The sequence below is a fragment of the Spodoptera frugiperda genome, chromosome 18 (assembly GCF_023101765.2).
Source record: "Spodoptera frugiperda isolate SF20-4 chromosome 18, AGI-APGP_CSIRO_Sfru_2.0, whole genome shotgun sequence".
NCBI lineage: Eukaryota > Metazoa > Arthropoda > Insecta > Lepidoptera > Noctuidae > Spodoptera > Spodoptera frugiperda.
The window spans coordinates 3,990,637-4,005,421 of NC_064229.1; the positions used below are offsets into that span (position 1 = coordinate 3,990,637).

The window sequence follows — 14,785 nt, forward strand, 5'->3', positions numbered from 1 at the left end:
TTACATTTTGAACGCCACGGTTGGCTATAGACAACCAACGAAAACTTGCCCAATCCGCCACTGATGTCGGCCACAACCACAAGAAAACGACACTTCAAAAATTGAAAAAATTGGAAAGCCGCGTATTTTGGCTTTCCAAATTGTTGAAATTGTTTGCAAATATTTCCAAACCAAAATACGCGGCTATTTTATATAGTTTGGACCTTCGCCGACAATGCTGTCGCCTGTCGCACATTCACTAAAAGCGCGACAGCAGCAATAATGACGCATGTTACCTTTATGTGCTCTTCGCAACTATCGATGCAGACGCGAGACAGCATCGCTACAAAAAGTCGCCGGGGGCGAGGGCCCTTTGATGATAAAATTGTATGCCCATTATAGTAGCTTGAAATAAGGATTTCAAATCTAGCACCTACAAGGAAGTTAGTAAAAAATAAAACACCAAAAGGCTTTTCATCCATTTAATTGTGTTACTTGCAACAACAGTTAAAAACCACTTGATACATGATACGTGACACATTCTTCAAAAGTCAAAAAACAATGTAATTTAAGGTAAGCGAACACATCGCACGAATTTTCTTTAATTATACATTTTTTCTTAGTTGTAAACTTTAGTAAATTTGTCGTGTGCGTGCGAACATGTTGTGGCAATGTTGTCGTTACTGGAATTTACTAGTGAACATGTTATCTTTTTCTGTGCCTGTGCTCCGAACGTGCAGCAGAAGGTTTTGTAGTTTTCTCCTTATATCTCGATTCATCTGTAACGAAACAATGTGAATGAGGTATCTAAGTAGATTGGCTCTGTGTATTTTCGTAGCATACATGCATACTGTCTGATTAATAATCTCTTGTTTAATTTTTCTCATGTTATACAAAATTAATTAAAACATATTAAGATAAGTTAGATAAATAGTTAGGTAGATAGTATTAGATAAGTTTTGTATCATGAAATAATACTGAATGCTCTACCAGTTTCAAATCATACTAGGGTTCTAGATACTACATAATTCATTAGAAGACAGTATAATGTATAAAGTGCAAAGCTACCTCTGTCCTTATGTCGATGCCTACGTTCCCGCTCGCGACTGGTGCGTGAGTCGGGCGAGGAGCGGCGGCGCGGGGAGCGCGGCGGGGGCTCGGCGCACCACCACCACGCCGGCGGCGCGGGCGGCGCCGACCGCCGCGCGCGCAGCGGGGACCCCGCGCCGTACCCGGGGGGAGGGGGCACGTGCTGGGTAAACATACACAATATATCCAGGACATATTTCAGAAACAAAAAGTCTCCTGTAGGTAGTATATTCTGTCAGTAGGTAAAAGTATCAATAGCTGTCATTTTCTTTTTAACCGACTTCAAAAAAGGAGGAGGTTCTCAATTCGACCGTATTTTTTTTATGTATATTAATTCTTCTCCTCTAGTAACATCTTCTGATTGTTTCGTTGCGGGATCCAAGACAGTCATTCTTTTCCCTGGGACGCGCCGGACTTCAGTGTTCCGGTGTTTTCATGTTTATATCTACTGTAGATCCTAGCTTACAGGATTTGCAGCGGTATGAGAGGTTGCGACGGGTTTATCCCATTAAAAAAAATGCTGTCAGATATCAAACCGTTTCTTAATTTTGTCTTATTTAGTGGAAAAATATAGTTATTGCGAATTAAATAGATGTCCCTCACCGGCGGATAATGTGTGGGAGGCAGCCTGTAGGGGGGCGCGGGCGCGGTGCCCTCGCCCTCCGCACACGCTAGCGGCGCCGCCGGCAACCGCGTCGGACTCTCCGGGGTTACCAACTGGAAGCAACGTGCAACATACATAACATAATGATACACCTACTATTGACGTATTGTCAGCAATCTATGATAATTATGTGTCATACAGTAACATTTTTTTTTTACATTTGATGGGTCGAAGTTTGGCCGCTACCTCGCCTGATGGTAAGTGATGATGCGGACTACGATGGAGCACGTCGGGCCATAAGCAACCTATTCACTCGGGCTTTGAAGACACCCAGGTTATACGTTATACCCAACAGGAAACACAGACTCCGGCAATGAATTCCACTCCCTAACTGCACTACCTGTTGCTTAAGGCTGTTGAAGTCGTTGCTCATGTCTCGGTACCGCTGCAGGCACTCCTGCCACATGTTGGCCATCTCCGCCATCTCCGAGCGCTGCTTCTTGATCTCCTCCTGGAAGATTTACAAGACAGAACATATTAATTTATTTATCTAAACTGGAATTTACACAAAATAATAAACCATTCCTCAGTTGCGAGATTTGCGAGTGCAAAGATTGTCAATTGACGTAATGAGTATATCAAACAAAATTACAGATTCACTATAGAACTAAGGTCATGGCTTTGCAAAATGCTACACAGAATATGTTTTTTCCTATCTGAGAGACAAAAAAAATGATAAAGACTTTTCTTTATAGTCCGGTCAGATTAGGTTTATCCTTCAGAAAAAAAAAAACAAATAACCAGCCATAACAATTTAATTACTGTTGGAGGAAATCTGAGAAATCAGCCTAGATAATTCTTTATTAAAATCTATAACGCTACGCCCTTGTTCACCCAATACCTACCATGAGCCTAGCGTCGGTGTCCCCGACATCCCTGGCGACGGTCTCGTACCGACGCATGCACTCGCGCCACAGCCGTAACTGTGCCGCCGCCGACTCCTTCACGTTCGCCGCTGATTCCTTCACGAGCGAACAGGTTATTGGGTTCATTACATTATTGTACGGCACGAATATAATTATTACTAGAAAAATAAAGTTGGACTTAGGACTCATAGAAGATTATTAAGATTCATCTAGTTATAGTTGTTTTCTGTCCTTATAATTGAACAAGTTAAAAAGCAATACCGTAAAACGGGGTGAATAGATACAGGAACGGGGTGAATAAATGTTGGCAAAATGTCCTAACATCTATTCACCCTATTCCTGTATCTATTTACCCCTCGATTTCTATTCTCCCGTTTTACCGTACGTTAATTGAACAAAATGTAGTTAGAAACAGCCTTTTTGTATTATTTTCATGTCAAATACCTCTGCCAACTTATTTCGAACCATATAACAACGAACATAAGTATGTAACTCACTCGCATATTTTTATCCTGACCCTGAGTCTGTGAGAGCCCCTTGAAGCAACGCATGAGGTCCTTCCACAGCTTCATCATCTTGTCCATGGCCTCGCGTTGTTCCGCTATCTCTTGCTGCGGGTAGAATATAAGGAGACTCTTAAATCAATATTATTTTATTAAGAAAGTAATAAGAACGGGGTCACACCATATAACAATCCAGCAAACTGTGTTTTAGCCTTTAAGATCCCAATTAAACAATACTAGAAATATAACGTTTCAACAATCATTAGACAAGCTTATCTCTCATTACAGAACCAATTCAATGCACTCACCTTCACAACCTTCAGACAGTTGCTCCTCCCGCTCATAGTGTCCGTCTCGCCGTCCGCCACACTCAGTCCCGAATCCCTCTCCCTCTCGGAATACCTGTCCCTTTCCCTGTCTCTATCCCTATCCCTCTCCCTGAAGTCCTCCTCCCTGGAGGCAACAGAGTTTCTCTCGAACCTCTCCACGTTCCTCCTATAGCGTCGATCCTTACTCGACATGTTTTGCCGATCCCGCAGCTCTGGCCCTTTGTCGTCGTAATATTTCCCCATTTCCTCATATCTCTTGTCTCTGTCTTCGTATCGTCTGTCCTTGAGCGTGTCGCTCCGTGCTGTCCTGCGACAGTTCCGGTCTTCCTCGTACCCTTCTCTGTGCACATCGAAGCTCCTGCTCGTCTTCTGTTCAAAGTATCTCCTTCTGTCGTCGTCGTAATGTCGTCCTCTAAGGTCCCTGTCGTAGTCCCTGTAGTCCCGCCCGTCTGGCGGCCGGCCCCTGTACGGATCCAAACAGCTTCTGGTGGCCACGGTCACCGGAGGATAGTCCCGGTATCTCTCATCCTCTGCAGGACGCATTTTTGATCTGCTGACATCCAACTTGCTGGGGTATTTAGGACTATCTTTATCGTAGTAACACAAGCACTTTTCTGGCTTCCCGCGCTCGTCACACATTACCGTGATCTTGTCATGACTCCGTAGCCTGCAGGAGAAGTTCTCCTGGCTTCGTATTCTAGACGTGGCCACAAACTCTCTAGATTTGCCTTGACACAACCGCACCGGTTGACGCTCCACCTCATACGTGTCCCGCCTGTCAATGACTTCACACTGTAAGGACTTGTGGCTTTGAGTTCGGGGCTGTGAAAGTTGCACAAATAGAATGAGACTAATATCTAAGAAAATAGCATTAATAACGTTGGAAGAATACTAACCACAGGCTGGCTACAATAGCTGGTGTTGTTTTTATCGTTGATTTGCGCACAAAACTTGGCAAACGTCTCCAGCAGCATGTTTTGGTCTAAGCCTACTTGTCGCGGAGACACTACTTTAGGCGACCTGCCCGACCTGGATATTACAGGGAACATATCAAACTTATTTTAAACACAAACTTATTCATTATGTAGATCAAACTTCCACTTCCCTTTATCAAGAGTAGAGTAGTACACAGTGTGATTGAGATATGTAGTGAGCAGTAACACCAAGAATAACATTGGCATTCTGTGAAAAAGTCTCCTCTAAACAAGGGGGTTTGCCATAATCTCCAAGCATAGCAAATGGGTTGAAAATCACTCTAAAGGTGGCAACAAATGCATCATTCTGCCGTTAGCACACAGCTCATGAATCTACTAAAGAACAGTCTATAATTATGCTAATAGTCCATCAGTCTATCCAACAAAAAAAGACTAAATGGTTTACTTATGCTCTCTGATAGGCATTTCATCCCTCTCTCTGTGCCGGTCCTTATGATGGTGCCGATGTCTCTCTCTCTCCCTCTCTCTATCCCTCTCTCTCTCCCTCTCTCTATCGCGCGGCGCAGAACGTTCGCGTAAGTCCTCGGTGCTCACTCGTCTCTCCTGCTCCCGACGACGAGCGTGTCTTTGTCTGAAATAAGTAGTTGTCATGTGTAAAATATCTTGGAGTATTATTTTATCTTTAATATTGAAGGCGGTTAATGTAGGTACAAACCACAAACCTGTAAAAAACAGCAGAAAATGGAAGTAGACATAGGCCTAATTAACACTAAACTAAGTCTATACTTTTGGATTCTAAAGGCTCAATTCTTATAAACCCCCAGACATGGGGTGGACAAAATGGCCTTTCACTTATCCTCCCCCACCCCGATGTTCCATAAAGGGTCATCGCACATTTAAACGGCACGGCTACGGCACTAGCGTTTTTTTGCTTTGAAACCAATACGATAATGCTGTAAGCGTGATGTCACGCGCTTATAGTCTTTTTGTGTTGACGTTATGAAATATATCACACGACAAAAGATTTAATGTTCAAATTTAAATAACAAGTTTATTGCTGGGTTGGAGCGGTGCCGTTAAAGTGCGATATATCCTTAATACAAGTACGAACTAACCAACTCCTTGGAACATTCATAAACAAATCTTACTTCTTTTTATCCCTTTTGATAGCTTCCTCTAGAAACGCGTATATAAATGAATCTTGGTCTTGTGGTATGGATTCACCGACTCCATCGCCCTCCTAAATCAATACAAATAGGAAAATATTTCCTTTGTTATTGCTGCAGTAAAATTCAATAATTTTAAAAGGTATCTATGTCGTTGAATGGCTGTTTCATGTCAACGACCACGGCTTCTACACCGGTACAAGGGTTCTTGAAATAGGTTCTCAGAAAATGAAATAAAATTTAAATTTCTGTAGAAATTCTCAGTAATACGACCTACCACTGGGCTTATATTTCTGCCCAATGCCCGTATTACTTTTTTTATAATGGCAAAAATCCTTGGGTGAGACGAAAGGGAGTGTGAGACTTACTGAATAAATACCACCTCGTACTTACTCCTACTTCGAGCCGGAGCTCCGTATTACTTGGGATTCATAACATAACTGGCAATAAATGGGTAGGTATTATTTATTACATTATACATGTTATCAAATCCTTCAGGAAATACAAGGCTTTCTAGAAAGTTTACCTGTGGCGGTGAGATGGACCGTGGAGTTGAAACCATACCCGCTTTCAAAGCCAAGGAGACTCCATCTCTTCTGTAATTTATTAACGTGACATTAAAATATGTCATAATAAATCAATCATATAACTATTTCATCCAATATAATCCGCTGACTTCTCAGGAGAAGCTATCGCTGAGGCGAGTGTAACCGACTAAAAACCACCCAGTCCAGTTCCTACTCCTGCTTAGAGCCTGAGCCCCGGTAATACGCTAATTTATCCGGAGCTCTGGCTCTGCCAAGTTCTAAAAATGTGTAAGGTATACAATGACGTACGTCGACCGGCGATGGTGGCGCCGTGGCGACCTGGAATCCCGATGCTGTTCCTCGACCGGTGACCGCGATATTGAAGGACTGCTGTCTCGGTCCCTACACATTTCATTAGCTTTATTATGAACAAGTTACGTTGAAGTTATAACTGTGTTATTGTTAGTTACGTTAAGCAGTTGCTCAAGACCATTTATGCGAGTTGTTACGTCCATAGCATAAGCCAAAAGCTTCAAAAGTGTGATAACTGGTCCAAAACAAGACCAGTATAAAGGATACGGACCATATTCTCAAAATAGATTAAAATCGTAAAACAACTACGGTACATTGTAATTAATGGTAGGTAAGATTTCTATAAAAATAATCCTTTTTTTAAAGATTCATCAGTAATGTTTGTCCACATAATATACCTATTTATATAGTGCTAAAATAGTACAAACCTCTTTGAAGTATTGCCTTCGTGCTGTGCAGGTATATTCTGCACAGCGTTCACTTCTTGTAAACTAGCTTTCCTTGATGGTGCTCGACCGACGTTTGGTGGACAGCCCTGTGGAATCGCGTTACTAAAATATACTTAGTTAATGGCTAGGTACGATGAATTAAAAGACTGTTATAAAAATTCAGTATCTTTGAAAATATATTTGCTTTGATAGTCGTATGCCTCAGATTTATTGGATGCACACTCAGCCTAATTTGAAATCATTTTACTTTAATCTACTCAAAGTCACAGATAACACTTTGTGGTAATTTGCAATTCGTTTAATGCTCTTTTTGTTCAAGTTAGATTTGACGAGTAATTTCTGATGCCTTCAAACACTAATATAAGAAATAACTATACATATACTCACGCCAGCAGAGCCGTCCGTCACAACAGAGGTGGAATCGTCGAGCCCATCCCGTTTTTTCCTAGTCCTCTTGTGCTTCGCCGCGTCAAATACTTTGAACAATTTTTTACTATCGCTCGACTTACACTCCATCTTATGTAGTCGAATGGATCCCCCGACATCGGAGAACAATTAATCCTAAACTAATTTACCTCTATTACTCTCATCACTGTTACAATGGTGTTTCAGAATATTTTACGTTATAAAGAAAAAGGAATTTTAAAATTTTTTATCCAAATATACACGGTGAAAAGTGAGGGATGTCAATTGTGTATGTAAAGTTGAAATAAGAATTATGTAAATACAAGTCAGATTATTGGCTGCCAGAGCTAGAGCGATAGCTATACTTATTTGGACATTTATTCGGATATGACATGGACCACAAACCATAACTAGAAGCACGCCAAAGACTTATTGCCCGCTTTTTTCGTATGCTAAATGCACGTCTTTCCCGGAATTTGTTTAAATCTATTCCGAAAATACTTGTGCCGAGGAACTATAACATACACTTTAATCGACCGCTAAATAAAATTATTCTCCACATATCCATAAACTATATCCAATGTAATTAGATTATTGCGAAAATTTTAGCAGATATTTTAGATACAAGGTTAGGATTCCGAGCTTCGGACTGGCTAGCGGGTTACCGGGACTCCGGCTCGAAAAGCAGGAGAAGGAACGGGATGGTTTTGTGGAGGGAGTCTGACACTCCCTTTCGTTTCGCCCAAGGCGGGAGCAGTCCTTCCCCCCCATGAAAAGGGTAGGTTAGGGCGGCGCTACACCAGATTCCATCTTTAAATTTTTCACGGGATTTTCTTCCCTTGATCAGTTTGGTTGGTGGAGTAACACTCCACCTTACCCATCTACTACCTTTCTAATTTAGAGGGTACTTATTTGGCATATACAGGTGATGAGATTCTTTCTGTATTCATATTGAAAAGTTAAAATATCAAAGTTACTGTCAATCTACTCCTGACTAATATGACGTTTATATCAAAACGAAAAGGGATTAAGTAAATATGGCTTACACAAAATTACATCTAATTTAAATTCAATTTGCCGGCTCACATTAACTTTTTTTACATTAATTTAATTTGGTAATTGAGGTGGACAAATTATAAAATGCCAATTCATGAAAAAAAAATAAAATTCAGATTCAATTTCAATATATTATAGATTATTGTAATTCACATTAAACTTAATTAAACTTATAGCCCACATAAGCTCCTCACACTCTCCACTACGTTTTTTCTTATAGACAAAGGCGCTAAAGGTACTCGGTATAAATCTCCATCATAAAACCAATAAACAGATTCAAGTCCCATTTTATTATAAAAATCAAAATTACGTGTTATAATACATCTTTTCACAATCGAACAATAGAAATCGATTATAGCACATTGACATTCTTGTTGTAAATAAATCATCATGGACATAAATAACAAAATCGGATCGTACAGCCTAACACGTTGAGACACCGCTATAAATGAGGTCGGAGTCTGAGACAGTCACAGCACGCACCGCGTCCGTCCGTATCACTATATGTACACACTCGGCACTCGCCGCAGCACTAACGTCACTCAGTGTCACTCACGGCACCACTGCGCTACTCGGGCTCCGCGTCCGCGCGCGACTGACTGCAGTGGAACAACACGTCGGCCAACTCGTGCGCCACCTTCTGGTCCAGGATCTGGGACATGACCAGCGACAGCAGGCGCCGCTCGTGGCGCCGGATCAGCGGCCGGTTCTCGGGGTGCTCCGCCAGCCGCAGCAAGGTCGCCGCGGCGCGCCGCAGCATGTCCAGCGACGTGCCCATGGCGTCCGGGTTGTCGCGCAGCGCCGCCACGCCGTGCTGGTTGGCCACGCCCAGCGCCGTCTGCTCGGCGCGCTCGATGAAGGCCACCAGCTGCGCCACGGCCGGCGCGTGCAGCGCCACCTCGCGCGCCGCCGCGCCGCCCGCGCCCGCCAGGTAGTGCAACAGGTTCACGGCGAACTCGCGCACCACGGGCCGCTCGGGCCGGCACAGGTCGCGCGCCAGCCCCGCGCACAGCGCCGCCAGGCGGCCGCGCGGCGGCGTGGCCAGCACCAGGTCCACGTTGGCGTCCGTGACGCACAGCTTGCACAGCGCCTCCAGCGCCAGGCGGCGCGGCGACAGCGGCGACCCCGCGGCCGCGGCGGGCGGCGCGTCGCCGGCCACGGCGGCGGGGCACACGGCCCAGTGCAGCAGCCCGTCCAGCAGCGGGCGCGCCACGGCCTCGGGCTGGCCGGCCAGCTCCACGCCGCCGGCGATGTTGGCGCAGCACACCAGCGCGTCCTCGCGCAGCTGCGCCAGCGCGTCCCACCACCACTCGGCGCCGCCGCGCAGCGAGGAGCAGCAGGCGCGCGCGTCGGCGTCGTCCCTGGCGGCGCGCTCGTAGGCCCGCGCGCGCGCGGCCCGCGGCGCGTGCTCGTGGTGCAGCAGCAGCAGCTTGCCGGCCAGCGCCAGGAAGGCGCCCGAGCGGCTGAACTCGGCCTCGTTGCCCGGCACGAACGTCAGCCCGCGCAGGATGTTGGACAGGGCGATGCAGCGGCGCGCCAGCGCGTCGCGCGTCTCGTCGACGAGGTTGAGGCTGGGCTCGTCCCGCGTGTAGCACTCGTCCTCGTAGTCCGCCAGACGCCGGCGCCGCAGTACGCCGGCCGGGTCGCGCACGGCCAGGCGGCCGGCCGGCTCCAGCTCCATGGGCTCGGGCGCCAGGTTGTCGCCCGAGGGCTCGGTGGCGGCGGGCGGCGCGGGTTCGGGTTCGGGCGCAGGCTCTGCGACGGGCGAGGGCACACGCGGCTCGGGCGCGGGGTCGGTGGCGGCGCGCTGGCCGGGCATGACGCGCACGAAGGGTAGGTGCAGGAACTCGGAGCGGAACACGGGCAACACGTGCGCGGCGCCGGCGCAGTCTCCGCCGAACTGCCAGGGCTCCAGCACGTCGTCGTCGAGCGGCTCGCGCTCATCCCCGTCGTCAGGCGCGAACAGTTCGTCGTCCTGCTTGTAGACGACGGGATGCCGCCGCCGCGACTCCATGGTGTAGTTCTCTCCGTTCAGTATGCGCACTCGGTCGGCGGGGTCGGGAGGTTCTCTCGGTTCTCTTTTAGTTTTCGCGCTCTTCACGACAGGTTCGGGACTGGGAGGTGGCGCGTACCAGGGTCCCTCGTCATTCGATGGCGCATCAAACACGTCACTTAAACTCTTGTGGAAGTGTTCCAGTAATAAGTCAAGTAAGCCTGGCATATGTTGTAGGCCAAAGTATCCTATGCAGTTATCGTCGAACAGCAGTATGTTGAGTATATCGAGCGCCCAGCAAGTCTCTGCCAACAGCCCGGATTTGAGCGCCATCATGATACGCCACGCGTCGACGGGCGCTACGTCAGCCTTAGTAAGTCTTCTTCGTTTTTCTCCAGTCGGTACGGCCGCCTCCACACACTCGGCAGGGAATGTTAGCTCCCGTTTTAATTGTCCAGGAGCAGTCAGAACAGGAGCAGAGCCCTGGAAAAAAATAAAAGCAGTGTTTAGTCAACACAGTCAATGAAATTAATTTAAGATTTCAGGCAGTTGTATTTATATGGTGCAACTTACTGGTGATGGCGCAGTCGAATTGTAAGGGTCTTGTGCAGGCGGCCTTGGAGCGCCACCCCACGCAGGACCTCCACTTGGCTGAAATTGTAAAAAACACTTCATATAATACTGTTGTTAGAGTTAAAATTATATTTTAATATCTAAAAAAACATCTTTGTGGAGAATTTTTGACAATTTAAGAAGAGTCGATTTTATTAGAGCATGTTGGTACGAAGCTATAGAATAATAGAATGGTTATATGCTTACCGTATTGGAGTAGGGCGGGTGCGTCCAGTTGGGCGGTTGCGGTGCCCCGGGCTGTGGGCGCCAGGGCGCGGCGGGCGCGGGTGGCGCCGGCGCGCGGGGGAATGACGCGCCCCACGCGGCCCCAAACCGGGCCCCGGGCGCGGCCCCCGCCCCAGCCCCAGCGGCACCGGGTGCAGGCCCAGGCGCGGCCCCCGCGCCTCCGTAGGCAGGTTCTCCCTTGGCGAAGTCTGGATGCCGTCGCGGCGCGCCGGCCGCCGGGGGAGCCCCGGCTCCGATGGCTTTACCGCCCCCATACTGTGGACACGTAGCGACACGTGTGAGCGAGACGATTGCGACTTCTGCACCTCGTTCTCCTTATATTTCGAGTCCTCGTTTCGAGATGAGTCGATGAGATTCAGTGGGACCTCCCACGGAAACACCTCTTTCTCATCTCTAATTACAGACTCTCAAGTTAGGAGATTGGTTCAAATTTTCAGTTTGTATTTTCCAAATTATTATGTAATCACAAAAACATCGTGTAATTTTAGTACATTGGAAAAATTAAACCACTGTAGCCCTTTACTCTAATTTCAATATTTCTCAGACTGAAAATTGGGACCGCGACGAGGTGATGTTCGTTACAGAAAGCGACATTAATATAACTTTGTTACACTGGCCGTGCACCCAGATGTGTTCGCTTTAATAAGATGATTATTTTCAGACGAAAATCAATCGAATGTGTCACAGCTGAAATACACAAATATGTACAATTGTAAAATACAATGAACTGTGTAGTAGACACATTCGTTCGATTCGTGCCGCTGTAATAAACAAAGCTACGATTCCGTTAACTTACAGCTAAGCTTACATGATTTGTGTGAATTGAAATGCATGCACATGATTTAGTGACCAAAATTGTTCATATAATAAAGCCACCACCACACACTCTAAACCTTTACTTCCATGTTTTGATTATTTATGTTAAATTTTGAAGGAGCTAGTGGACGAGTTTTTGTTGTGCCATCGCGCAGCCAAACGGCTGGGGACGACGAAAATCCGAAAAGCCAATTAATCACACCGCAAGCCAAAATTTTGTTAAACAAAAATAGAAGAAAAAAATTAACAGTGATAGCTTAAATTTTGTCAAACGAGTGGTATTACTTGAAATAAAAATGAAGCCAAAACCACGAATGAGATATGCCCCTTGCACGATAATCGTGTATTATCCCCCAATATTGATTGGTCAGACTTGACGTCCAATTTTAGATGGATTCTCAACACTTTGACCTATTGGATAGATGATTATTGTTTTTTACTAAAACACACGTGAGTAATTCGTGCACACACACTAAACAGTGCTTTCGGGTGCACTTTTATTCATAATAGTAATAAATCGAAATGATGAAAAGTGTTAAAAACAAAAAATAAAATGAAATTCATAACAAGTTTTGGGGTTCAATTCGAACCTCACTTATTTGTCAAAGTTGAAGTGCATCATTATTTTTGTTTATGTGATGCACATCGCACACGATAGTAAGATCGTGTGCGTACGAGAATCGTGTGTAGGGGCTCCGTGCGGGTGAGAATGAGACCGTATCGCCAATCAATGGGAAGCGGTGTTGAGTGCGTGGTACAAACGGGGCGTCCGTACGTAGGGCCTGGGCGTCGGCGACAGCGGCGCCACCAGCTGCCGCGCGAGCTGCGAGTTCAATAAGTTACTGACGGACTGCGCCCCGCCAGACATCTACACACCAGACAGAACCGTCACACACTCGCACCACGCGGTACTCGGTACTACGCGTTGTAATCACAACACGCCTATTACGACGACTTACACTCGTCTGGATTTCACTAGTATGGCGGTAAACTACCCATGTAAAAGTTTAAAACACCTAATTTACTAACACAGACAACTTTAATAGCTACCAATACTACAAAATCAAGACGTTTGTAAGCCCTCTAACTAATCACCAAACAATTTATCAACAAAGAGTTTCAATGATATCAAATTATTGGACACTTCTTGAACTCATGAAAACAGGATAGCTGATAGATTGCTTCGTGATTCTATTGCTTATACATTAAAACATAACAATTTCCTATACTATGATATATTTCAAACCTCAGAGATCATTAACATCACAGTGTATAACCCTACTCGTATTCTATATCGTACGAATATTCTTATAAATCCTACTTCATCGTATGTACTGAGAAAATTTAAGGCACTAAGTTATTTGATAATATTCAAATTATTAACTTAACATAAAGGAATAAGAACAGGTGCAACTCGACTGAGTACAAAAGTTCTACGACCACGTCTCAAGGACCGCGGATCGAGTAGCACCTGTGTTTACACCTGTAGCTACAAAACTGTTACATGTACTGTATGTTCTTTGTTACATAGACGGCTAGAAAGTAGTGCAATATGTAAGCATATAACATTACCTAGATATTGTAATACTCCTTACATGCTAAACATGCGGGGCTATATCGAGGCTGGCTACTTCGTAACTAGACATTCCATCAGTTTCTCACATAAAAACTAATTTTCTAATACTATAATATTGATAATCTTCTAATAATTTAGGATACAATTAAGTTTTCGAATTACAGGACAATGTTCGCTGTCATAACATTTTACATTAACACATTAATAGCCTACTAAACTTATATTCATGCTACATTTAATTGGAATTGAAGCAACTTTTCTATAGTTTGTACCATTCCAACAACGAACTGCATAAAATCTCTTTATGTGGGATGAAAGGTTGCTTCAATTTGAACAAAATTCATAGACTGTACACACCACACCTCAAGAAAAATTTGTTCTGGTTGCATAGCATATCCTGTTTATCCCTCAAAAGGACAAGCATATAATATCATCATCATTTGATGTGAAATATATTGTTTGATGGTGTGTATAGTCTATGTTAGTGTTAACAAAGTAGTTGAAGATGCAGTGTACAGTTAGGTAGAGTGCGAGTAGTTACCTCGTGCGGCGGTTGTTGCGGCGAGATGGGCGGGTGCGGCGGATGCTGCGGATGTTGTGGATGCTGCGGATGCGGCGGGTGCGGATGCTGCGGGTGCTGCGGATGCTGCGCGCGGTAGTAGTCGGGGTAGGGCTGCGCAGGCGGCGGCGTGGCGGCGCCGGGCGCTGCGCCCCTGTAGGCGCCGCCGTAGCCGCCGTACTGCTGGTACTCGCCGCCGCCGCCGCCCACGCCGCCCACTGCGCCCACTGACCCGCCACGGTACCCTCTGTACACACAAACACATCACACTCAATTCATCTACACCACATGGATATCCAACGCTCAGGCTATCACTTCCATAGAGAAAGAAAGACGACCAACAGTTTCCTAACTATAGTATCACTATAATAACTATAACACCTGTTATCAAACTAACATAATAAACAAACAACATTTCCGAAAAGCAACATATAACCTATTGTTCACAGTCCTTATGTAATTAAATTGCACAATAATTAATTCAAAACATAATATACTATAACAAACCTCACTACACAATTCATTACTTGACAAATATCGACAAAACTTGACAAAACATTCACAGTTTTATTGAATTTATTTATAGACATGCGTCCATACTGTCCTGAATTACGTTTACTACTGAAGTTGGGCCTTCCCGCTAATGACGTTTGTGTTACACACTATCAATAATGGGAAATCCCCGAGATAAAACCCAGGCGTT

At 45.3% G+C, this 14,785-nt stretch overlaps 2 protein-coding genes across 11 annotated transcripts in view; both read right to left on the minus strand.

The window, feature by feature from the left end:
* Positions 1 to 447: 447 nt before the first annotated feature.
* LOC118277938 (zinc finger CCCH domain-containing protein 13) lies at positions 448 to 7,534 on the minus strand. Its single transcript, XM_035596966.2, has 14 exons — positions 7,207 to 7,534; positions 6,799 to 6,905; positions 6,368 to 6,460; positions 6,058 to 6,127; positions 5,514 to 5,605; positions 4,811 to 4,996; positions 4,327 to 4,459; positions 3,410 to 4,252; positions 3,096 to 3,209; positions 2,578 to 2,694; positions 2,073 to 2,183; positions 1,672 to 1,785; positions 1,048 to 1,231; positions 448 to 758 (listed from the first exon to the last, which is right to left on the minus strand). Exons 1-14 carry the CDS (start codon positions 7,333 to 7,335, stop codon positions 685 to 687), a joined length of 2,367 nt encoding a protein of 788 aa, XP_035452859.1. The 5' UTR covers positions 7,336 to 7,534; the 3' UTR covers positions 448 to 684.
* Positions 7,535 to 8,551: 1,017 nt separating this feature from the next.
* Positions 8,552 to 14,785, minus strand: part of LOC118277936 (trithorax group protein osa) — an 82,481-nt gene continuing 76,247 nt past the window's right edge. For 9 of the 10 annotated variants that reach the window (XM_035596963.2, XM_035596962.2, XM_035596960.2 and 6 more), the window contains 5 exons: positions 14,065 to 14,329; positions 12,723 to 12,815; positions 11,093 to 11,386; positions 10,847 to 10,924; positions 8,552 to 10,756 (listed from right to left, as the gene is read on the minus strand). In XM_035596963.2, coding sequence (XP_035452856.1) covers positions 8,849 to 10,756; positions 10,847 to 10,924; positions 11,093 to 11,386; positions 12,723 to 12,815; positions 14,065 to 14,329 — 2,638 coding nt within the window. In that variant the 3' untranslated portion in view covers positions 8,552 to 8,848. The remainder of the gene's footprint in view (positions 10,757 to 10,846; positions 10,925 to 11,092; positions 11,387 to 12,722; positions 12,816 to 14,064; positions 14,330 to 14,785) is intronic. The other variant, XM_035596964.2, reaches the window with a different exon arrangement.